Source organism: Columba livia, chromosome 4, assembly GCF_036013475.1.
Source record: "Columba livia isolate bColLiv1 breed racing homer chromosome 4, bColLiv1.pat.W.v2, whole genome shotgun sequence".
NCBI classification, from domain to species: domain Eukaryota; kingdom Metazoa; phylum Chordata; class Aves; order Columbiformes; family Columbidae; genus Columba; species Columba livia.
Genome location: NC_088605.1, coordinates 52,931,311 through 52,956,392, shown reverse-complemented (window position 1 = coordinate 52,956,392; position 25,082 = coordinate 52,931,311). Strand labels below are relative to the sequence as shown.

General features: G+C 40.7%; 1 protein-coding gene and 1 long non-coding RNA gene across 6 annotated transcripts in view; one reads left to right on the top strand and one right to left on the bottom strand.

Annotated features, from left to right (window-relative positions):
* Positions 1–25,082, top strand: part of ANTXR2 (ANTXR cell adhesion molecule 2) — a 121,159-nt gene that overhangs the window by 65,043 nt on the left and 31,034 nt on the right. For 2 of the 4 annotated variants that reach the window (XM_065061692.1, XM_065061690.1), the window contains 3 exons: positions 4,365–4,532; positions 5,732–5,812; positions 9,602–12,657. In XM_065061692.1, coding sequence (XP_064917764.1) covers positions 4,365–4,532; positions 5,732–5,812; positions 9,602–9,661 — 309 coding nt within the window. In that variant the 3' untranslated portion in view covers positions 9,662–12,657. Of the gene's footprint in view, positions 1–4,364; positions 4,533–5,731; positions 5,813–9,601; positions 12,658–25,082 lie in introns of those variants that run through there. The other 2 variants (XM_065061693.1, XM_065061691.1) reach the window with 1 other exon arrangement.
* Positions 1–25,082, bottom strand: part of LOC135579376 (uncharacterized) — a 104,584-nt gene that overhangs the window by 66,485 nt on the left and 13,017 nt on the right. Inside the window, exon 3 of one of the 2 annotated variants that reach the window (XR_010472353.1) lies at positions 2,512–2,624. This is a non-coding gene — a long non-coding RNA (uncharacterized LOC135579376). Of the gene's footprint in view, positions 1–2,511; positions 3,541–25,082 lie in introns of those variants that run through there. The other variant, XR_010472351.1, reaches the window with a different exon arrangement.

Sequence of the window (25,082 nt, the reverse complement as noted above, 5' to 3'; positions counted from 1 at the left end):
CCATCAAGCTAACGAGAGAATGAGAGCCTTTTCTGAATGTTTTGGAAGAAATTACAGTGAAACATAAGTCCTCCAACTGTGGGCCAGCCAAATGTACTGACAATGGTGACTCTAAGGAGAGGCTTGATCCCAAAGGAACTCATAGCGACAACAGTGCCTGTCTTTGAAGAGACATTATAGCATCACGTTAATTAAAACAGAATGAAAAATGTGCATACTTATGGGCATGTCGTTACATCAGATTTTATAGTCAAGTCAGCCTTTATGGAATTTGCAAAGTAGTTTTCTGCAATTTTTAACTTCCATCTAGGAAACAGTGTCTGTCTGAAATACCCACCTAGGCCATACTGATCTATCTTGAAACTTGAAATGTACTGGCCTAAGAATCAGCTTTGCTTGAGTTCTTTTTAAATGTAGCAGAAGAATATGCACATTTAAAGCTGTGTTGATTGTACGTGTTTCACTCAGCAGTTCAGAGTTGCTAATTGGGAAGAGCTTCAGATTTTAGAAAAAGAAACCATTTTGTGGAATGCTTTTTAGAGACAATACTTTCCAACATAAAGAATTACAACGCTGGATTTCTAACAGGACCCATGATGAGCTTCCAGGAGGAGTTCCAGGGTTTAAATCATTACAGTTTATAAATGGGATCTTGCCCAGTGAAACACAAACCTGATAGATACCTCATGAACACAAGTAATATCAGTACCATAAAGAAATGCAGATTTATCACATAGCAAAAATACCATCACATAGCAAAAATTTCCTCTTCAAAGAAGAGAGAAGGCGGCAATGATTAGGTTAGAAAACTTTTTTCACCTGTGCTAGGAATTTTGTGCAGGACTTAGGGCTAAAGATACAAATGAAATGAAATTGCTGACAACACAAACATGGGCTTTGAAAAGCACCTCATTTTGTGGAGCTCTGTCTCTGTCCTTCTCTGTGACTCGAGAGCACTCACAAATTTCAGGTTTGGGTGCCCCATCATAAATGCTTCAGCATTTGAATATGAAGCTTTACTTCTGTCCTGTAATAGTGAGGCTGATGGAAATGCTGGTTTAACAGACCATTCCCAACTGTTTGGACAGAGCTGTATTGGACCTCATACCTTTCACTGGCTCAAGAAAGCACGTTGCTTATCTGGTGAATCAGGGCAGAGCAAGTGTGGAAATGAGAGAAGAAACACAAATTGTCTAAGATGATGCAGGTGAGCAGGTCAAAGGGAGGTTATTCCCTGCCTGACAGTTAAATGTGGTTTCTGTGCTATGGCCAGCCAAAATCTTGCTGGACTTGTCATGACATTTCTTCACTGTTTTTAGTTCATGTGGTCATGTAGTTGTTTATTTTCCTTTGCTTCTCTCTGCTCTACTTTTCTGCTGGTTTTCTGGCAACTTGATTCTTCTGGCAGCTTCCTTGCGTAGAAAAAAGGAGAAAATGAACCAGTAAACTTCCAGTTACCACTCCTGCTCTATTTCTCTTTGCTTACTATATTCCCTTTCAGAGCAGTTGCATTCACTCCTGCCTTCTCCACTAGTTTTACCCCTCTATGACAGTTCATAATAATTTAGGCAGAGTCACTCACTTTTCCTACATCTAACTTTTGGCATTGCTTTGAAGTTTTATGATGTCATTTCTATACCACACCCATTGCAGGCAGTAAGTTTTTATGTCAAAGCTGTGTTGTCAGACTCCACAAATTCTGGTTTCTTCTGGATGAAGCTACTTTAGTCTGAAGGAGAAGGTCATTTTGTCAGTGAGGAATCCACCATCTATCTCTAAATGGTTTTAACAGTGTTTAAAATACATTTTAACAACCTCATAAAAAACACCATAAAAGTACCATTGATCACAGTGAAAGATACAGATGCATTTTAATGACTCAGCAGGGTCTACTTGGACATGAAAGCCCATTCTAATATTACGGAGAGAAGATTCCCCAGTGAGAAAAAGAAATTACTAAGCAAGCCAAACAGTAAAGTTCGAAAAAACAGAAAAGTTCAAAACAATCCCCCTCCTAAGAAATGATGGTCTGTATTTTACCAAGGTGAGTTATAGTATTACAGACCAAATTAAGCTCTGTCCTATTTCACTGCTGTCGTTCTCTACATTGAGTGGTAAAAACACTTGGTGGTGGTGATAAAATGACAAGATTTTCCTCCAAGGTATTTAATTTTTCAGAATGGGGCTAGACACTGTCTTGCCTCTCTTTTCCTCATATGCCGTATCAGCACATTCTGCATATGGCACTGATGAGGATCAAGAAGTCAGGCTGCTTCCTTCTCTCATCCCACGGCATAGTTATCCCGGCACACTACTGTGTCCCCAGCAATACCCGGAGCAGTCTTCTCCCTCCCTCTGGGTAGGAGAATGAAGACTGGGAAATGTCTTTTTCCTGGTGAGCAAAACAACGTTGTGCCCCTTTGCAGTGGGAGAGTTGTTGCATCCCAGTGTTTTTCTGCATACTTTTCAAGTGCTTGAATTGGCAGGTAGCAAGATAAAACTGACATTTACCTAGCAAGCAGCATGCTCTTAATTCTTTCCCCCAGGTGGAAGGTCAGTCTTCTCTGATTTTTCTTAGTTTGATTCTTCTGTTTTCATGCCTGACATCTCCAGTCAGGAGGTCCCTGAAAAAAGCAAGTGGAATCCTTCAGTAATGATTAGCTGTTTTCCAGTAACAGTTTCATGACTCATCAGCGCACCACATTTATCCAAGATGTAATGTCAGAATTTAACTTGCTGGCTTTAGGTGTATCACGTCCTTCTTACAGACTAGATTGTAGCAGGTTGCATGATTTAGAAGGCTTGCACTGCAAATAATCCAGGCCAGTTTTAATAAGAATTTTCAAACTTCATCCATGGCTTCTAGATGTTATTTTGGATGATAAAGTAAGAGTCTTGTCTAGGTTTGTTTCTTTGTACAATACAGCAAACATCCTTGCTCTAATTGCTGCACAGTGTTTCCAATTACAAGATGAAATAAGATTATTGTAGCAAGACAAATGATCTCTCTCGGAGGGAAGGTGTTTTTCTGTATTTTCTCTTTACAACATAGTAAATACGACCTTACATGGAAGTGGAAATATGTGTGTGTCTCACCAACAGCAATAACCCAGGTTTCCTTTCTCCTTGACCCGATTGTATGTATTTTATATACTGTGGCAGTGATAAAGTATACATTGTTACATGTTTTGCATTTAGTTATTATGCAGGTTAGACTGCTTCACCTGTATTTTCTCCAGTATATATATCTTCTGGCAGAACTACTTGAAAACCTGAGCAGTTTCAAGGAGCTTCTGCTAAAACTTGCTCAAGTATTGCTTTCTGTCTAAACTGAGGTTCTCAACAACATGCTGTGTTAGGAAATCTGGGGTGTAAAAAATCTAGCCTTTCATCAGGGCCAGATCAAGGTCTGCTTCTAGGATAAAACAGAACTGGAAATTATATTTTTGCATCATTAAGAAAAGAAGATTTTTCAGATTTTCTGTCTTTTTTATAGCCCATGTGATGCATGGTAGAAGTTTCTTTCAGTATTTCTCTTGACTTTTTGCTACTGAGACACTCGTACTTACAATTGTATTTAACTGTTGTGGTTTAACCCTGCCTCGAAACTAAGCCTCACACAGCCACTTGCTCATCCCACGCCCACCATGGGATGGGGGCGAGAATTGGAAGGGTAAAAGTGAGAAAACTTGTGGGTTGAGATAAAGGCAGTTTAATAATTAAAAAGAAATAATAATAACAAGAAGAATAATGATTTGTAAGGAAAGAGGAAAAAATAACCACGAGAGAGAAAAGAAAAATAAAACCCAAGGAAGACAAGTGATGCAAATGAAAACAATTACTTACCACCACCCACCTGATGCCCACCCAGTCCCTGAGGAATGGCCCCCTGTCAACTTCCCCCCTAGTTTTATATGCTGAGCATGACATCATATGGTGTGGAATATCCCTTTGGGCAGTTGTGCTCAGCTGTTCTGAGCATGTGCCCTACCAGCTTCATGTGTACCCCCAGTCTACTCACAGGTGGGGTGGTGTGAGGAGCAGAAAAGGCCTTGACTGTGTAAGCACTGCTCGACAGCAACTAAACATCCCTGTGTTAGCAGTGTTTTAAGCACAAATCCGAATCAAGGCCCCATGCAAACTATTATGATGAAAATTAACTCTATCCCAGCCAAAAACATCATATTAACTAAAAATACTTGTCATCACAAATGAAGAGTGAACATTTTCCTCAGTATCTCCCCCTTTTGCGAATTTAGAACTTCTTCCAAATATAAAGTTTTTCAGCTTTGTCTGTTTATTTGCATCAGTTTCCTTGTCCTTTTCCTACAGCACATTTACATATGAACTCTGGCTTTACTTAGGTTCGCTGGGGTGATAAAGGTTCCACTGAAGAAGGAGCTAGATTAGAAAAAGCAAAAAATGCTGTGGTGAAACTTCCAGAAGAACCAGAAGAACCTTTTCATCCTAAACCACCTAAACCAAAGCCTACCTCACCAGCCATTCAGGAGAAGTGGTATACACCAATTAAGGTAATGTTTTTAGTCTTCAGTACAATATAATTTTGTACTAAAGGCTGACTGGCATTTGTCTGCCTTACCAGTCTTATGCATGCTGAACTGTACATTATTTTTCAAGTATTCCCATTCAAATGTAATATGCTATTCTCAAAGTTAACACCTACTCAGGATGGATAGCAGGAGCAGAGTTTTTAGCCCTAAATGCACTCCTTCATTGTTACATGCAACATTCTGTTATCCTTTCACAAAAAAGGGATGCATCCTACAGTAAGAGTATTAAAATATATGGAGGCTTTTTTGGCATTTTGTTTATCTCAATGTATTTCTAATGAAGCCTAAAACTACAATGTTTGTAGCTGTTATACTGAGTTTTAAACATTGAATTAAACTCGCTACCAATCAAGAAAAATAAAAATTACAAAGCCTGACAAACAAGCGAAACACAATAAACAGCATCAAGACATTTTCCTCTGTAGATGCCATGAGTCACTTGCAAACCCATAACAAGCTCTTCTTAAAAACTGAAGTTGGGTAAGAGCACAGAATACACAGGTTTAGCTGGGAGTACAGACAAAGCTATTCTGTCCTCACAACTTCTTATCAGAAGTCCTGAATATGTTATCCACACACACACACATGCACACTCTGCAACCCATCTGTGCAGAGCAGGATGCTTCTGACAAGCATCAGAGCTGCCGTGCATGTTCCTGCACAGGCAGCCTGAGCACTCCCAGTGAACCTGCTGCATTCAGTACCTGCTAGAATCGCACAGAGCACAAGTCAGCTGTATACCATGTGCTGAGCAGGTTTGAGCCTTCCTGAGAGCAACAACCTTGCTGTATACATGCTGTAAAAACAAACACATTAATGTGGGAGAAATCTCAGCTGGACATGTGGCAAAATCAGCCCCAGGTATTGGCAAATAAACATATTACTTCTAAATCACTCAGAAATAAATGTGGCTTAGATCACAGCTACTCTGCTCTCAGTGGAGGTGATAGTGGATTACCTTGCATTCACCAATGGGAAAAAGCAGCACCACAGCTATGTGGTGTGGGTGATACAAGCCTAGGTTTATACTTTGCTTATCCAGCTCAGTTCTGCCAGTAAATTTATCCATGGATCTCCTTGGACATTAACTCAGCATGTGTGCTGTGCTCTCCATTGACTGATTTTATCACACTCAAAGTCCTGTTGCTCTGTTGCCACAGGGTCGACTTGATGCACTGTGGGCGCTGTTACGAAGACAGTATGACAGAGTCTCTTTGATGCGACCACAGCAAGGAGATGAGGTTTGTATGTGGTGACCATGTCTGCTAGAGTCAGCAAAAGCGGGGCATGTTACAGCCAGGCTTTAGCAGCTGCTGAACATTGGCAATTCTTTGACCTTAACTAAAGCAAACAGTGCAGCTGAAAGAATGGCGCAACAGAGAAAATAATGCATTGGGGAAACAAAGTATATTGAAAGATGCATCATACTCATCAGCCAAAGTAATGCTGCAGGAACACGGATCTCCTGAACACAGGGTGTTTTTTGTGTGTTCAGCTGGAAAACAGTAGCATAGCACAGACTTCATGCAGTGTCCACTCTCTGTAACAAATACCCAAATCTTTCTTATTTCCAGCTATTTATAAGAGTAGAATTTTACTATCATAATACTAAAACAAAATAAAATTTCATGACCACAAATAGCTTTCATACAAGTTGCTTCACCTACCTTTGCACTTACATGCCAAAGGTGACTTTCATAGAAAAAAAAAGTGAGGAAACTTGTTTCTTAGACAATCCATTCTTCTAGAACACTCATGACCCATGAAAAAGTGGCCTCCACTACAAAGACAGCTATGACTGGGAAGCAGAGGAAGTAAGAGTGACTATTTGAACCTTTTATAGTAAAGCTAGATAGTGTATTTCTGATTGTTATTCCTTAAGAAATTATTACTTTAAATCTTAGCATTTATCTCAAGAACTGATGTATCATTAAGGTATTTCAAATCTACTGGAACCATTCAGATTCCTGTTTGTGGCACACCTAAAGAGAGATAGGAGCAAACTGCTTCCTCAGATTCATAGCACAAAGCAGCAGTGTGCAAGAATGCTTTTTTGCCACATATGCATCTTTATGATGACATATAAGAATTAGAGAGGTTAAAGAGCTTAAAGGGAGGGAGTTACCTTTGAGAAAATGAGAGATAGTCAGTATTTAGATTATTTTCCTGATGATGGGGATGAAGTTTGGTACTGTTCTAATGGAAGAAGAAAAGGTAAGATTTCATTAAGACAAGTGTTGGAAGAAGCAGAATGACAAAAGTGCAATACTAGAAATAGTGAACACAGTCAAATCCTAGTGTTATCATTCTAGTTGTTACCTTGGCAAGTTATTTACTCTGTGTGTGGATAATACATGCTACAAGCAACTGAATTAACAATAATAAATCTACATACAAAATATACACTGCAATGTAGTTTAACAGGTGAATTGAATGTAAATAGGAACGTAGAAGAAATGGTGCCTGAACAGGCTAAAAAATTGTCAGTCCAGCCCTGTTTTGAGGATTTCTGGCCATAAAGGCAGGGAAGGCTTTGGCAGGGAAGGCTTTGTTGAGCCATTGTGAAGTCAGTCATCTGTCTTTTCTGGATGTGACAGGAAGACACCAACATCTTGGTTTATGGAAAAACAGAGAAGTAGCTCACTAATCTCTGGTGTCCCCACTGAAAAAAGGAGTAGAATTGTACTGATGAATAAAATCTAAACCAACCATCATCAAACCTGTAACACTCTAGGAATGCAGTTTATGTCTGGCACAGTATTTCACATCTTGGGGGAAAAAATAATTACATCTTTTTACTAGTTTATAACTTGCTAGGTACAGCTCCTGCACTGTGCCCCGATGGGTTAAAGTCAATGAATGGATGAGCAGTCAAGTGTATGTGCAGTGAGATATACATAGACATACTTTGGAAGCATTGTTATGGTAAATAGCAGCCACATAGTTGTCTTGTTTTATTTTCTTTCTTTTATTGTTTAAGAACTTGGTAGTTTCCATTTGTAGAATTCACTGCTGAATTCAAGTCCTTGATCAAGTAATTGAAATTTAAGCGTGAAGTATCAAAGCACAGTGAGCTTTTTCTTCCTTCTCTCTCTCCTCTCCCACCTCTTCCATGTTGCCAGGTAATACCGAGGGTGGCCCAGTTTGAGGGCTGCACACAGTTTAGTCAAGAAGCTTTGATTGTGGATGGAAGTCCTTGGAGTCATAAATTTTTCAGCTAGCAATCCGTGAGGTTAGAGAAACTTATACAGGTGTGAGCTAGCAGGTTGCTGCCGACATCTGTTTTGAGTGGAGGCACAGGTCCTTGGCAGCCTGCAGCGAGGCTGCAGGATTGTCAGCAGATGTAGTTAAGAGTGGCAGAACAGTTTTGGTCTCACATTTGCCGCCTGGGGGCTGAAACACTAAAGGTAGAGTGGGGGTGGACACAGCTGCGCTCCCAAACATGCCTCAGGCACAAATAAAGAGATCTAACATAGTTTGACTCTATTGTGGTGGGGAGATGAGGACACAGAGCCACTTCAGAGACAACTTAATGCTGCAACATCTGCCGCCAAGTTTCCAGGGAGTGACAGGGGACAGCAGGTACAGATCGAAGTCTCCACATAAACAGCCTCCATTAAGCCATGAACTCTTTTGAAGGGCTCCCATCAAACATAGTAGAATCTGCAGCAGGAGATTTTGTTTTCAAAGCTGTGTTTCATTTTCTGCACTAACAACAAAATCTATAAATGATGCATTACCTTACTTTAATACTCCTCTTTATATTTTCTTTCCTTTTTTTAATTAAAGGGGTAAAGAAGATTGAAGCACATTAGTTTTGGGGTACTTTGACAAACCAGTTAACTGCTTGAGGGTTTTAACTGAGGGTATGGCAACCTTCAGTCCTCAGCGTTCCATTCAGCTAGGAAGCAGAGCTGATAGTGGGTGCTGTTAGGGTGGCACGGTGGAGGAGTATCTGCTGTTGTTTCTCTACTGTAATACCTTTACCACCAAGTTTGTTACTACATGAGAAGAAAACTTGTCACAGGTTCACAACATGCACGTTAGAGTCTTGTTCTTTTATCTAAATTCTTGTGTTTATTTTCTGAGTTGTAGTTTAGCACCTAAAGGCATTTCAAATTCTTTACATGACCTTGTCGCTTTGTGCAGTTTGATACTGGCTGAGATTCTGATCCTGTGCACATCTATGCACATAAATAGCTTTAAGTCCACAGACAGCCTATGGCACCTGCATTTAAGATTTTGTGCTATCAGGAAGCAAATATCGTGACTGGTAAAGGAAAAAGCCCTGCAACTAATTTTAGAAGAATTTCTATAGTAGAACTATTGAGTACTTTCAAGCTTTTTTAATGTTACAAAACAGCCTAGTAAAAAGGATGACATTTTAACTTGTTTTTAATTTTAAGCTTATTACCCTTTACTTGCTTTAAAGATTCATTTATAATAATGGTTTCAGGATTAATAGAAACATCTATTTAAGCTAATGTTATTTTGTGAGCATCTCAAAGCACACATAAAATAATTATATTCTGCATTTTGACTGTGTTAGCATCACAAAATTTACAGTTAGAAACACTGACACTATTATATTCTCTGAAGTGAGGCTCATGTTTCTGTTCCCTTTGTGTTTCTTCAGTAATTCCAACACTGGGCTTAGGCAGAAAATACTACATCAGCAGCACAGTCTGTCAGCTGTAGAGTGCAATAGTAATTGGTGGAAGGCTGAGGCTTCAAGTGCTTTAAACGGAGAGAACACAGACTTTTGAAACAAAAGACTAGCTGCAGTGCCTAGGAGTACCCCAACTGTCAGCTCCCCACAATGCTTTAACAGGGTTCAGCTGGCAGCTCGTCATCCACCCTTGCAGCAGAGATGCCAGCACTATTACCAACTTAGTGCTTTCTAAATCACTTAGCCATGTTTGCTTGCCTACAGCGTAATGGCAACAAGAACAAGACTAGTGATAGCATGATTTTTTGTTTACTTCTGTATTCTCTAAAATCTGAATGATTTGTCCGTTTTCTAACTGCAGAGGACCTCCTTCAAGAGAATGAAGATGATTTGGCTTTTTTTAGTCACTGAAAATTGTTGAAATGTGTACAGAAATAACAAGAGAATGATTACCGTGGCTACTTTGAAGCAGTGCACTTTATGGTTTAAAAGTTTTAAAAATCAAACTGCACCTAGCAAGAAGTCGCATTACAATGTAAAACTCAGTTCACTGAAGCTCCTTGTTAAATGATAGTATGGTATAGCAATATTTTAGTAGAACATGGAAATTATTATGCTAAAGAAAATTGTTGACTGAGAATTTGAAAAAGAAACTTCAGTATCATTCATATAGCAAAGTTTATGTTTATATTGGATCTTCTAAATTCCTGCAATGGTAAAGAAGACGCAAAACTAGCTAGGAAGTATGAAAGATTAAAAAGGAGTTAAAGAGCATCTCCTTTCCTTAAGTGTTTTCTGCCAAAATATTCCTTCTGCCATTTCTTCCAGTGGGAATTTGTCTGTATAGACCTGAGAGTTAAAAGCTAAACTGGAGCCGAAGTTTTTCTTAAAACTTCCAGAACAGACCCATATTACCATTACAGTTATTAAGTTCACTGTTACAGAAAGTGGAAGAAAACATTTAAGAGTATTCATTTCATAGAATAGAATCATCGACTAGTTTGGGTTGGAAAGGACCTTCAAAGCTCATCTAGTCCAACCCCTGCCATGAGCAGGGACATCTTCAACCAGATCAGGCTGGTCAGAGCCCTGTCTAGCCTGGCCTATTCAGACTGAATTCAGAGGTCAGTCTCCAAGAGAAAGCAATGCATCCTGGTGAGTGAAGCACTGAACAAGACTTCAGAAAAACAACTGTCCCTTGGCCTCCCTGAAAAAGTATTTTTTTGGAGAGCATACTTGCCCCTTTTGTTAAAATGGCAACTGATAGCAAAGAACCAAGCATGATTATGAGCTTACTGGAATTTTCTTGTGCTGATGACCCAGATGAATATTCTGCAATTAAAACACGGTACTTAAAACATGTCAGTAGTAGTGATTCCTCCAAAAGGATGCTCATCGTAAATGGGTATCACAGTTTCACTTTGTTAAAACTGGATTGCAGGCTGACATCCAGGAGGGTCCAGCCTGTCTATCTCTCACGTGCTCCATCCTACCTAGAGTGGTTATGTGAAGTAATATCTTAATAGTTAGATTTGCTAGCTGTCAATCAATGAACGCAGTAATCATCTTTATTAAAAGATGACGTTGCTCTGATGTAATGAGAAATAAAGATATTTTCCCACCTAGGTAGGCAGTCACTTCTGGCACTCCTTCCCTTTGTGCAGATGAGCACTGTTCCTCTCTTTAAAATAAGCCTTCAGAATTCGTAAATGTGAACACTTGTATGAATGAAATAAATCTACTTGTCAGTGTTAAGGTTATGACATTTTTACCAATTTGACTGTTACTCCCAGAGTCTAAAAGACCTTGTGCATGTCCTTGGAGGCAGTTCCATGCTGCTAAGCATGGTTCTTCACCTGTAGTGTTGCCATTGCTGATACCCTGTTTTCCTGAAAATAAGACAGGGTCTTACATTAATTTTTGCTCCAAAACTTGCTACTTTTTTACATGTATAGCTACCTGGACACTATTTAAATTGATTTGTTTATGAACTGTAACTAGGGCTTATTTTTGAAGTAGGGCTCATGTTTCGAGCATCATCAAAAATTCTGAAAAATCATGCGAGGGCTCATTTTTGGGGAAATGGGGTAGAAAACAGAAGGCTATATAGTTGGGTCATGGTCCTGATGGAAGTACTGTCATGCCAGCATAGAATGTACTTTTTGTGAAGCAATGATACACTTTAAAAGAGCATTTTAAAAAGCTGAGTTGCCAGGAGAGTGTGCAGCCAGAAGAATTCTTGCTTTATTAGTTTACAAATAGCTATCTGAAAGATGAGTGCCTTAGACCTCCTAAAATGCAACAAATAAACCATACCTGCCATCATGGTAACCTCACCTTTGCTGGCAATGGAGATAATGCCTATTAAGAATGGAAAAGTCAGTCTTTTCTGGGTGGAGTATGAATTTGCTATAGCTGTCAAGTACCATCCCTGCTACCCTAAAGAGCATTACAATTCTTCCCCCAGTCCCAAGCTGTACTAAAAAGAAAACATTTCATTTGGCAGTTCATTTTTTTTTCAATAACTGTTTCTTTCACTGGGCATGATTCAAAAGGGAAAAAAACAAATTTGTTTTCTTAATTCTGCAAAGCATATTTTTATGGCATGGTTTGCAGTAACACCAGTTATATCACTACCTGGCTTCCAGTGAAAAGAGGGCAGTATATAGCTAACCAAACCCAGCTATAAAACACAGCTCCTAGCTTGGGCACAGCCCTTATGTACAGGGAAGGCCGATGTAGTTTATGTTAATGTCGAGTATCTCATTAGTCCGGTTTACAGAGAGACCGACTACCTTCAAGAAGCAGCAAGAAGCAAGCTGACAGGTTAATTCGGTCACTGCTTTCCAGAAGAGACGTGACAGCTTTAACTGTCTTGGGCACCCAGATTTATGAACTAGTCCTGTGCTCCTAACCAGATTAGTTCCTTTTCCATTAACTGCTGAAAGTAGGGCAGCTGTCCGAGCGGCTGGTTGTAAATTCAATAATGTCTGCTGTGTTAATCTGTAGGCTTTTCAGATGAAGAAAGCAGCAGATAACAGGATTAAAGTTTCACAACCCAGGGTTTTCACAGCCCGAGATGCGGGTGGAAGGGCATAGAGAATGACTTCTGTCATTAATCTTAAATTGATTGCCAAGAGGTTTTAATCTGGGTTATTAATTAGGAAGGTCCTTAACACACTGTCTACATATCAACATCAGATGCTCTTTTGGGACTTCTGGGACATATGGCCTATCTTATATTTACATTCACACAATTTACACATACATACATTTCTGTATGAAAAACTCTTATATGTATATATGCATACAAATAGCTGCATGCACAGAGGCATCACACACTCTTTAACAAAATGTGATGAAAATGAAACACAGCACATGGGTTAAATTTCCACATAATAAACATATATACCTCTATTTATATTGATATGTATATCAATTTGTTTCAATTATATATGCCATTTATCTGTATTATCTTTCACAGTATCAGAGTATCACAGTATGTTTGGGATTGGAAGGGACCTCAAAAGATCATCTAGTCCAATCCCCCTGCCAGAGCAGGAACACCTAGATGAGGTCGCACAGGAACATGTCCAGGTGGGTTTTGAATGTCTCCAGAGTAGGAGACTCCACAGCCCCCCTGGGCAGCCTGTTCCAGTGCTCTGTCACCCTCACTGAGAAAAAGTTTTTTCTCCAATTTAAGTGGAACCTCTTGTGTTCCAGCTTGATCCCATTACCCCTTGTCCTATCATTGTTTGCCACCGAGAAGAGCCTGGCTCCATCCTTGTGGCACTCACCCTTTATATATTTATAAACATTAATAAGGTCCCCCCTCAGTCTCCTCTTCTCCAAACTAAAGAGACCCAGCTCCCTCAGCCTTTCTTCATAAGGGAGGTGCTCCACTCCCTTAATCATCTTTGTTGCCCTATGCTGGACCCTCTCTAGCAGTTCCCTGTCCTTCTTGAACTGAGGGGCCCAGAACTGGACACAATATTCCAGATGTGGTCTCACCAGGGCAGAGTAGAGGGGAAGGAGAACCTCTCTCGATCTACTAACCACCCCCCTTCTAATACACCCCAGGATGCCATTGGCCTTCCTGGCCACAAGTGCACAGTGCTGGCTCATGGTCATCCTGTTGTCCACCAGGACCCCCAGGTCCCCTTCCCCTACACTGCTCTCTAATATGTAGTTTCCCAACCTATACTGGAACCTGGGGTTGTTCCTGCCCACATGCAGGACTCTACACTTTCCCTTGTTAAATTTCATCAGGAAACTTCAAATGGATATCTTTGCTTTGCAGATTTAAGTAATGTTTTAACTTCAGTGCAGCACACGTCACTGTGTGCCTCTGGCCATTCAGACACATACATGTCTCAAACAGAATCATTATCATTTTTATCTTTCACAGTATTGATGAGTTAAGGTTCAGGCCTTCACTTTTCCCTTTTCTTATTTTTTAAAAAGTTACTGTAGGGCAGCCAGAATGGATAGAGGTCCAGCTATCCGTAGCTGCCTATGTGATAAATCCCAGTTATATGGCTTTGACGTTTACCAAAGTACTGTATGCAGGAGGAAATATTGAATTATTATTCAAGTATATAAACTTGGCAAGAAAATGCTGTGACAGAGTCCTGACATTTGAATTTTGTGCAGATTCAAACTGTGCTACAAATTTCTGCAGTCTTTCATTTCTTTACAGAAGATTATTTACATGATTAATCTCATGTATGGAAATAGAGCTGGTGCTGAGGAAGCCTTTTGTTTCAAGTCCTCAGTGGCAATGGAAGATCCCTGTTTCTCACTAAGCATGCTAGGCCATACTGTGTCTGGCTTTCCAAAGCAAAATGCGGACATCATTAGAAAGCAACTGCTTAGTTACTCAGGAGCTGAAAAGTGTGCTCCTAAAGCATTCACAACAAGTAAGATTGGTTTGAGATAACTCGGACTAGAGAAAAGGGTGTAACTACTGTTTTTTAGGAAGAGGAAAAAAAGGCCTATAATCAAGGAGGACTTCTGGACAACCGAGTCAAAGAATTTCCCATTTTTTCTTGGGAAATGGAGATCTATCACTTGGCACACCTAAAACTAGTCTGTACAAGGCAGCTGTAGTGCTGTAGGCATCTCTGTCAATGGAGGAACACACAAAACAATCTGAAAGCTATTCCGTCATGTCCTTCTTGGGTATTGTGTTGCCTCTTGAAACTGTTATGTGCAACTCTTGCTCATCTTCTGCAGTAAATTGCATCCAATCTTCCCTAATTAGAGATGTGCCAACCATTGCACCATCACCCAGTGGCATCCCATAAAAGGGCCCAGCGGCCAAAGACTTGCTGTGGTTTTCTGCTTCAACTTGGATTTCACAGGAATTAACTGCTGGCTAGTTCCAGAGTATTTTGGCTCTTAAAAAGGAATTCATTTTGACTCATTGTTAAGGCATTTCTTTGTCCGAGTCCCACCTGTGGAAAACTTACGGTATATGTCCTACATCTTCTTACTCTTGCAACACATTCGTCTTGAGCAGCCTGTATAGTTTCATTCGGACTACTGTGCTATGTGGCTATTAGTCAAGTCCTGCTTTGTACCTGGCATTCAGCAGCTATTTGAATCAGGCTGTAATTTTTCTCTTTGCATGTGAGACGCTTCTGCTGAGAAGGAACAGTATGGTAACAACAACATCCCAAGAAGGTATCTTACTGATATGGCAGATAATCCACCGTTGTGGTGTCTTGGGATTTTTGGTCTAAGTCAGGAACACCTCCATGTTGGCAGATTCAAGAAGAGGTCAGAACTTAATTTCAAGCAATGGCATCATTTTTTTCCACCCTGTCACAAATTTGAAGTCCAAGAATGAAATTAATTTAATGACCATGTTTCCTTGACATAGCTCTACATCTGCCTTTTCTCTATGAGTCACAGATAAAGAGAGAGAACTAAAATAATTTGAAACTATGTTGTAGGCCACAAACACCAAAAGCAGGTGAGAAGCCTTTCGATTGCTCACACAGAATCAGCAAAGAATTTTCTTTAGCTCTGTATCCGTACCTCTGTGAATTTGCTTTTTGACAACATTTAAATGAAAATATTTTATTTTGAGCAAAAATAACGCATTAATCATTCAAATTGCCCAAGATTATTAGGAATGGTATTAGGTATTCTCCATAGCCATAGGAGTGAAAAGTCCCAGTGTTCTTCAACAGTGATTTGGCATGTTTTAAAAGATTCAGACTTATTTCACTGCCATTTGGAGGAAAACTAGTACAAATACTTTATGTCAGCAGGGATGAGTGACGATGGAAATCAACTGACCGAGAACTAGAGAGGAAACTTGGTGACAGAATGAGGTGACTCATTTCCTTTGACTTCATTGTGCTCTAATTCTCTAACCAACAGGGAAGACTCGAGAAAACATCAAGGCTATTTTTACAAAGTGAGAGTTTATGTATCATCTTGAAGGTGTTACTATCACCTGCAGGTACCTCTGGCAGCCTCAAGGAGATTTACTCACTTAAGATGAGTTTATTATAAGCTTGTGCTAAGTTGTAGCTAATTGAGTTCAGAGTATGCTCAAATAGGCCCAGCCAGATACTCACTGTATCGACACAAGGGTATCCGAACCCTGAAAGCAGGTGCACATGCTAATCATTTCATGCAAGCAAATTTTTTCATTAGCTTTAATACAACATTATCAAAAAGAAGGTGGGGTGAGGGAACTGTTCAATTATCTTGACATTCATTGCACAGTTCTTGCACAATGAAGGAATGAACAAGAAGATAAAAAGTTGGGAAGGACTACAGCACACATTCTGCTGAATGGTGCAATTATATGTTAGAGGCAGACAGTGGGGAGAAAAAGAAAAAAATGATAAAACCCTATATTTATTGCTTCTGATCTTTTTACTATATTCCTATAATTCAAAATTATTTTTGTTCTTAAATGAATTTTTGCAAGTACATTATAAACTACAGATCCATTAAGAATTAGCAAAAAGCCATAAATGCTCAAGCTATTAGCATTTTTAAATGACTGAGTCTTCATAGGCCATAATATTTTCTGAACAGCTCAACTGTAATATCTTTATGAAGTGCCTTTGAGTAACATACACCTCTTCATCTGTTTGTAGGCTTTGTCTAAAGGGGAAATTTCTACCTAGTAAAAGAAGTGACTGTGCCATATGTTGCCAAACCCATTATACTTTAAGGCTGACGCTGACATCCATCCATAAATTAGAATGTCTCAGTACAGCTGATTTTTGTCCCTCAACAGTGTGACATGATGGCACGCCCTCAGTCTTAACATTTAATTTTAATATTGAATGTGCTGCTTTTTGATGGCTTGTGTTACAGCCTTCATGTAATTTAAACACAATCTTAAGAAAAGTTAATTTAATTACAAGTAATGGAGTTATTAATGCTGCTTCATGTCACTAAGTATATATGGATGCATACAAATATGCTCCTTTCAAGTCACTCTGAAATGAACTTTGATAACTATGGCAGACAAAAATGCTAAATGAACATCAATCACTTAAGTTTAAATGGGCTAATCTCACCGTCTGTCTTAAACAGCCTCTGTCTGACTGCTAACCAGATGAAAGGGAACAGTTTCACTGACGTACAGCCTTTGAGTGTTTGATTTAACCCTCTAAGGACAGTACTACGATTACCATTGTGTTGCTTGTACCCTAGGACTCAGTATTTCTCATTCATATATAAGGGCTACTTTATTTTTTATACACATTTCTATCTGTAGTTTTTTAACACAAAATTTAACACAAAATCTTTAATACTTAGTCTAGTAATCCAAACCCTGCAAGTTAAATCAGTTTGATCAAATTAAAAATTATTACATTTTTCTTGGAACTCATTATCACTTTTTTTTTTTCCACTGGAAACAACTGAAATTCTTTAATGGTCTGAAATATAAATTTCCTTGCTGGATGCAAAACATTACTGTCTGATCAGAGAGGGTAGATTCAAGTGGAAGTGCACAGTAGCTAGAAGCACATTTTATATCTTCCTGTGCCGAAGTAGATGTATGATATTTTATTTTACATCATAGTACAACATAAAACCTGCTAAAATTTGGAATGGTTGTAAAATGGTGGACAGGTATCTTTAGGAAGTTGTAGAATACTATCCCAGAAGAAAGTTGATTATTTAGGGCTGAACATTTTCAGAAGAGCCTAACGGCTCTTAGGATATTACTCCGTTCTGTGGAAGGACTTTCCTAGCAAACCCAAATACACCCCAGCGTAACAAACTGTAGCAGGTCTCTAAATCATATAGAATTGCCTCTAGAAAACAACTACTTATCCCAGGAGAGAGAGATTGTTTTTTAGGGCGTATTCTTATGTCAGTGCTGCCTTTTTGCCCTGTTCCTGGCTCCATTCTCCAGCTAGCATGGACTGCTCCATTTGCCCTCACCGCTGGAGAGCTTTGCTTGCCTGTCTTAAACCCAGAGTGTCTATCACAGTTGAACCACAAGTAGTCACAGGTCATTTATTTAATTTCATTAATAAAGTAATAACATCCATAGGATAAGACTTCTGCCTGCTAATAGTCAGTTTGTATCTCAGGCAGTGGAGGGGAATGACCTTTTGTTTGTGCAGTCGTTTTCATAATGATATTCAGGGTCAAGCCTAACAACCTGCCAAGCATGAGTAGTACGACATAGATGGTAATACGACATAGATGTACCCCAAGCAGATGGTCAGAGATCATAGGTGGCTAATGAACTTGACAGAGCATTTTATTGAGATTATGATAGCAACCAAGTATGGTTTCTCCCTCTGGTAATGACATTTGTAACAAAGAAAGGCATGTAAAGAAAAACCAGAATATAATGGACTATGTTTCTGTTGGATCTAGGAGTCTGTGAATTAGAATTCTGTGATATCTCCATCTAGTTTCTCAAATCCTATGGCTTTAAAAGTTCAGTGGTATATGCTGTCTTGTGGTCAGCAGAGTGAAAGAAACTCCTAATGGATGTAGGTACTAACTGGAAAGAAACTGGCATGATATTAGCTCCACCATGGTATTTTTGTCACTGACTCTACCCTTTTAAATGAATTAGCCACGTCAGATATTTCAAAGTTAGTTACCATTCTCCCCACTCTGGTGAAGAGAAACAGAGAGAGAAAGAAAATGAAAGAGCAAATTTCAGTAGGTTTGGCCTTGCAAAGGCATATCAAGGACTTGCATATATAGGGGGCTGTTAATACCTACCTGACTGTTGCGGATTTGCATTATTCCTTTAATCTTAGCGAGCACAGCACAACATTCATACTTTTTGCCTTGGAAGTGCTTCCTGCTCCTAGCATTTACTTTTTTGGTGTAGAAGCATTTTAAAGGTTTCTGGCCTATCAAACTAAAATCCAATTTATCCTCCCTTTTTTCCCCTCCAAAGTGACTGTATGCCTTCAAGTCCAGCTCTCCCCGTAAAATTTTAGGCTAGTCTCTGTGGACCTGACCCTAGGAGTATCAAGGCCAGTTACCTCTGATTAGAACTGCTCCTAGTCAGGGCCAAATCAATGACAAATCAAAAACATCCATCTTGGAATAGCACCTTATACCATTTTGTGTTTTAAATTCTTACCAAATGTAATATGTTTTTACTGAATAAAAGCCAGTTTCTCTGTGCTAGATTAAAGTTTCAACTGTGGATCAAACTGCAAGTGAGATTCTACGTTTTGGCTTTTAAAAGTTGGTCTGTATTTAAGAAACCTCTTTTTTTCCTGCCATATTACTCTAGTTCAGCTCATGCAACCTGTTCCCACTCAGCCTGTGTGAAGTGATGTGAGCTGGAAATTGACTTTCACAGCCAATTGCCAGCCTTCCATTTGCCTTCCACTTTGGATTACTAAAATATACACCTAATGGTTTTCAGTGCGGACTGCAAAATTTCCTCCAAGGGCTTGTCTGAGGAGTAGTAAACATAACTAGCCTTCAGCTGAAATAATTATTTGCTATACCTGGTTTATAAGGTGGTTCCATGATAAAACTCAACTTTCTGGGTAATTGTGCCTGCTTGCTGACTTAGACCTGTGGTTGCCAATGCTGCACTTAAGACTGAGTGGTGGCAAGGGTTTGGTAACAACTTCTAAATGTAAGCACTGAAAAATTTGGTTTTAATATATCTCAATAGCCCAAATAAAGTAAAATGAAATAACTCTTCCTATTAATTTAAATTTATATTTCCTATGTTAATTGTAATTAAAGCCCTTTTCTTAAAAGTCAGCCACACGCTCAGTTAGCACTCTGTGAATACTCTCTTAGGCATGTTTCGGTGCATGTTTTATGTCAGTCTTTCCTGATTTATAAAGCTGTAAATGTTCTGCCTAGGGGAAAAACTAGGCATTAGCTCAGAAAAAGTCAGGAGAAAACCAGAATACTGTATCACTATATCAGGGAAGTTTTGTTGATGAGAGCATGCTTTACCATCACATGTTTTCATGAAGGTAGAAGTACAGAAATCTGCCCCAGTTGTGCATCTCTGATCTAGTCACAGTCAGTTGCTCCCTACTGGAGTTTTAAGAAACATTTGGATGAATGAAAACTGCGCCCCTTGAGTGAGGGCTGCAGGACCAGGCCTCTCAATGGCCTCGTGAACCCTGCTGCCATGGTCGAGATGGTAGCTGCCATACCACTGAGGTGGTGGTGTTGATGTGTGGAATGTCTGTTAGCTGTTTTCTCTGGAGTATTACAGTACTTTGTTTTTTAAAAACTCCTATTTACATTGCACATCACCTCTGATTTTGAAGAAGATAGTTACAAAATAGAAACATGAGGCTGTAAACTGTCTTAACACACATCATAGTGTATGACAGCAACACTGATCAATCTCTAAGCAAGAAAGACCTCTTCTATTTATTGAACTTGCTGTCACTTCATGCTGCAGGCACCTCACACCACCTTTGCTGTTCCAGACAAAGACCAGCATGTATGGGCCCTGGTGCCTGCTCAGAAGCAACTCTGGTGGTTCTCTCTGTGAGAGCTGGGCCGAATCCTTATTGTTATTGAAAGCACAAGGACAACTCACAGCAGCAAAGGGTCTGCCCACTCTCTTTTCCTGCTCTGGATGGTGGGGGATTGCACTGACTGACACTCAGATGTTTTCTGACATCTCTTTTAATCTGCTTCCCATGCTAGTGTCTCCAGCAAAATCACAACAGAGATATAAATGCTGCTAATTAGAGTGGGAATATAAGAGACACTTCAACAAAATCAGGAGGAAATTATAAGAGAAACAGCAAGCATGCCTTTCAACTGGGTAATTTTTTATTTCCACTCAGCACTTGCCAGCAACTGGGCCACTGCCACACATACAAGTTGCAGGTTCACTAAATGCAACATGTCTTCTCTGGGCAAAGCAGCAGTGCTTTTCGCAAGTGACAGTGGTGGCAATTAAGACACAAGAGATAGGGCAGCAGGTTTTTAAGGGTTACAGTCTCTGAGGACGAGGATGCAATAAAGAATGAAGCCAGTGATAGCATTTGACATTTCTGTAGAGGTGATGTGAACACTAAATAATGAATGCAAAGCCAACTAGGGGATGGGGGAAATAAAGATGCCTCTAGTGAGCTCTGAACAATGGCTAGGAACTGAAGACTGCTGATATGGGTAGTAGAGTTCACATTCCAGTTTTAATGGATGAAAATGGGAGAGTTAGACTCTAAAAGCAGAGCCAAGGACATCTGGTGCAAAAGAAATGCAACATAAATAGCCTTGTTCCCATAGTTCTGTTAAGTGCAACTAAATGTCACTCTAAGTAATACCCAACTGGTAGTATACTCCAGTCCCAGGGATCTTACTGCTATACCAGGGTAATTGGTCACTAGATAATAGAAGCAGGTATAATTTTTAAATGCTGGGATTACTGGATTACTTCTATGTGATAATAACACACATGTGCAACACCATGCTGGTAAGTCTTGTGTAAATGCTTAATAAATACATTCTTATTTGTCATGGAGCTTAAGGCACAGACATTTTTACCTTGTACGCAGCACAAAACTAAGTCAAATGTTGTGCCAGACTAGACTGATCTATAGAATCACATGTATTTATCAAAGATGTGCACTGCTTAGTGTTAGAATATTATGGCATGAAAGGTTTTATTCTTAAGATGACTCTGAACAATAATTTTATTAATATCTGCTTTACCTACTGTATTAGACCTAAGCCATGTGCCTTCAAGCCTCCTTGGAGACAAGATGGTGGCAACATCAGTCAGCCCACGTAGGAGGGTCCAGCTGCTGCTGCTGACTGCAGGCCTTGTCAGCATTAATGACCTGCAGTTGACACCTCATCCCAGCCATCCTTGTTCCTTGTATAAGTATCCCATTGGAATAATGACTGCATGTCATCCCCTATTTCACACACGTTCTCCTCTTAGCCAGCCCAAACACACAAGTGACATGTGACTGGATGCTAAACTAATGTTGACTCTCTTTGTATTTGGGCTTCTATGCATGTACATTTGTGTGCAATAGATACGCACACAGCTCACCTCTGCATGCACACATCAGTGCTCAGGTAATAGTTAAGTTACATCAGTGAGAATCAGAATTCCCCATTGTCCTTCCTGAACCCTGTCAGATGTAAATCATCATCAACAGGTAAGGTGTCCAGCTTCCCTGCAGAGCCTGAGTGGCAGGTTTGGGTGCTTTCATGAGCTGTACCATGCTCCACAGCTCTATACAGAGAAACCTCTTAATAGGTCTTTACCCAGTTCTTTCCATCTCTTTGGATATGTGGGTCCTGTGCCTGGGACATCTTGATTCTGAGAGCTACATAGGTGCTATACAATTTGTCACTTTGTGCCTCGCTGCCATAACTCGCTGCCATAACTCGCTCTTTCATAAGAGCTCTTTCATAAGATGTCCTTAGCATGTGCATACTTTTCACCAAATTGTGAGATAACTCTCAACAGCATTTTAACAGAGGATTGTTTTGCAGTTTGGAATAGATGGCATGTATTTTCACAGCTCATTTTCTCCATCCATCCTTTTATTCCTCTAGTTTAATGGTAGAGTCTTAACAACTCCTGGACCACGTGCATCTTTGCATAGACTGCATCCTGTGAAGCTCACCTGAGTGGGCAGAAAGACACTCGAGGTAGAACAGGTGTGGCCAGTGTTCTTGCTCCACCTTTGCAAGGTTTATATGAAGCAACTGACAGCTATAAATTAAGTTTTTTCTTTGGCTGCTAGACCAGCTGCAAGATCAGTATTGAAGAGATGAACGTTCACAGATAGAAAAAAAAAAATCAAGCCTGATAAAAAGTGCTGTCCTGGCCCCGGCAGAGCCTAAAACTTTCATAGATTCATAGAATCATAGAATGCTAGGGATTGGAAGGGACCTCGAAAGATCATCTAGTCCAATCACCCTGCCGGAGCAGGAACACCTAGATGAGGTTACACAGGAATGTGTCCAGGTGGGTTTTGAATGTCTCCAGAGTAGGAGACTCCACAACCCCCCTGGGAAGCCTGTTGCAGTGCTCTGTTACCCTCACTGAGAAGAATTTTCTTCTCAAGTTTAAGTGGAACCTCTTATGTTCCAGTTTAAACCCATTACCCCTTGTCCTACCATTGTTTGTCACCGAGAAGAGCCTGGCTCCATCCTTGTGACACTCACCCTTTGTATATTTATAAACATTAATGAGGTCACCCCTCAGTCTCCTCTTCTCCAAACTAAAAAGACCCAGCTCCCTCAGTCTTTCCTCATAAGGGAGGTGCTCCTTAATCATCTTTGTTGCCCTACGCTGGACTCTCTCCAGCAGTTCCCTGTCCTTGAACTGAGGAGCCCAGAACTGGACACAATATTCCAGATAGGGTCTCACCAGGGCAGAGTAAAGGGGCTCTCTAATGGATCATTCCCCAACTTATACTGGAACCTGGGGTTGTTCCTCTCCAGATGCAATACTCTACACTTGCCCTTGTTATATTTAATTAAATTTTCCCCCGCCCAGCTCTCCAGCCTGTCCAGGTCACACTGGATGGCAGCACAGCCTTCTGGTGTGTCAGCCACTCCTCCCAGCTTAGTGTCATCAGCAAACTTGCTGATAGTACACTCTAGTCCCTCATCCAAGTCATTGATGAATATATTGAACAGTACTTGCCCCAGCACCGACCTGTGAGGCACTCCACTAGATACAGGCCTCCAACCAGAGTCTGCCCCATTGGCCAAGACTCTCTGGCTTCTTTCCTTCAGCCACTTCGCAGTCCACCTCACTACCTGATCGTCTAGACCACACTTCCTCAGTTTAGCTATGAGAATGCTGTGGGAGACTGTGTCAAATGCTTTACTGAAGTCAAGGTAGACCACATCCACCACTCTGCCATCATCTATCCACCTTGTTATATCTTCATAAAAGTCTATGAGGTTCGTCAAGCACGACTCTCCCTTGCTGAAGCCATGTTGAGTGCCCCCAATGACCCTCTTATCCTTGATATGCCTCGAGATGGCACTAAGGATAAGTCGTTCCATTACTTTCCCAGGGATGGAGGTGAGGCTGACCGGTCTATAATTACCCGGGTCTTCCTTCTTGCCCTTTTTGAAGACTGGGGTGACATTTGCTTTCCTCCAGTCCTCAGGCACCTCTCCCGTCTCCCAAGACTTGGCAAAGATGATGGACAGTGGTCCAGCAATGACCTCAGCCAGCTCCCTCAGTACCTGTGGGTGCATCCCATCTGGGCCCATGGATTTGTGGATGATCAAATTGCCTATTTGTTCCTTAACCCAGTCCTCATCAACCAAGGCAAATTCTTGCACCGTCCTGACTTCCTCTGGGGCCTCAGGGGTAGGGGGCTCCTCAGGACAGCCTCCAGCAGAATAGACAGAGACAAAGAAGGCATTCAGTAACTCTGCCTTCTCTATATCTTCTGTCACGAGGGCACCCACCTCGTTCATCAGTGGGCCTACATTGCCTCTGGTGTTAGTTTTATCTGCCACATATTTGAAAAAGCTCTTTCTGTTGTCCTTGACCCCTCGTGCCAGCTTTAATTCTAAGGAGGCCTTAGCTTTCCTAGTTGCCTCCCTACATCCTCTGACAACAGCCTTATATTCTTCCCAAGTGGCCAGCCCCTCCTTCAGTGATCTGTAAACTCTCCTCTTCCACCTGAGCTTACCCAGCAGTTCCCTGTTTAGCCACACAGGTCTCCTGGCTCCCTTCCTTGACTTCCTACGTGTCAGGATGCTCCGATCTTGTGCCCAGTAGAAACAGTCCCTGAACACTAACCAACTATCTTGGGCCCCTTTACCTTCAAGCAGCCTTGCCCATGGGATTTCCCCCAGCAATTGCCTGAAAAGGCCAAAGTTTGCCCTGCTGAAGTCCAGGGTTGCAATTCTGCTTGCTACTCTGTTCCTGCCGCACAAGATCCTGAACTCCACCATTTCATGGTCACTCCAACCAAGGCAGCCCTCAACCTTTACCACTTCAACCAGACCCTCCTTGTTAGTGAGGATGAGGTCCAGCAGTGCACCTCTCCTGGTCGGCTCCTCCACCATTTGCATAAGAAAGTTATCTTCAATGCACTGGAGGAACCTCCTGGACTGTGGCTGGCTGAGCACTCCTTCCAGCAAACAGCAGGGAAGTTAAAATCCCCCATGACAACCAGGGCCTGTGATTGTGAGGCTGCTCTCAGCTACCTGTAGAAGGCCTCATCAGCTTCCTGACCTTGATCTGATGGCCTGTAATAGACACCCACAACAGTGTCTCCCCTGCCAGCCTCCCCCTTAATTCTCACCCATACACACTCAACTTGCTCCTCATCTGTGCCCGGACAATACTCAATACATTGTAGTTGTTCTCTCACATAAGGAGCAACTCCACCACCTCACCT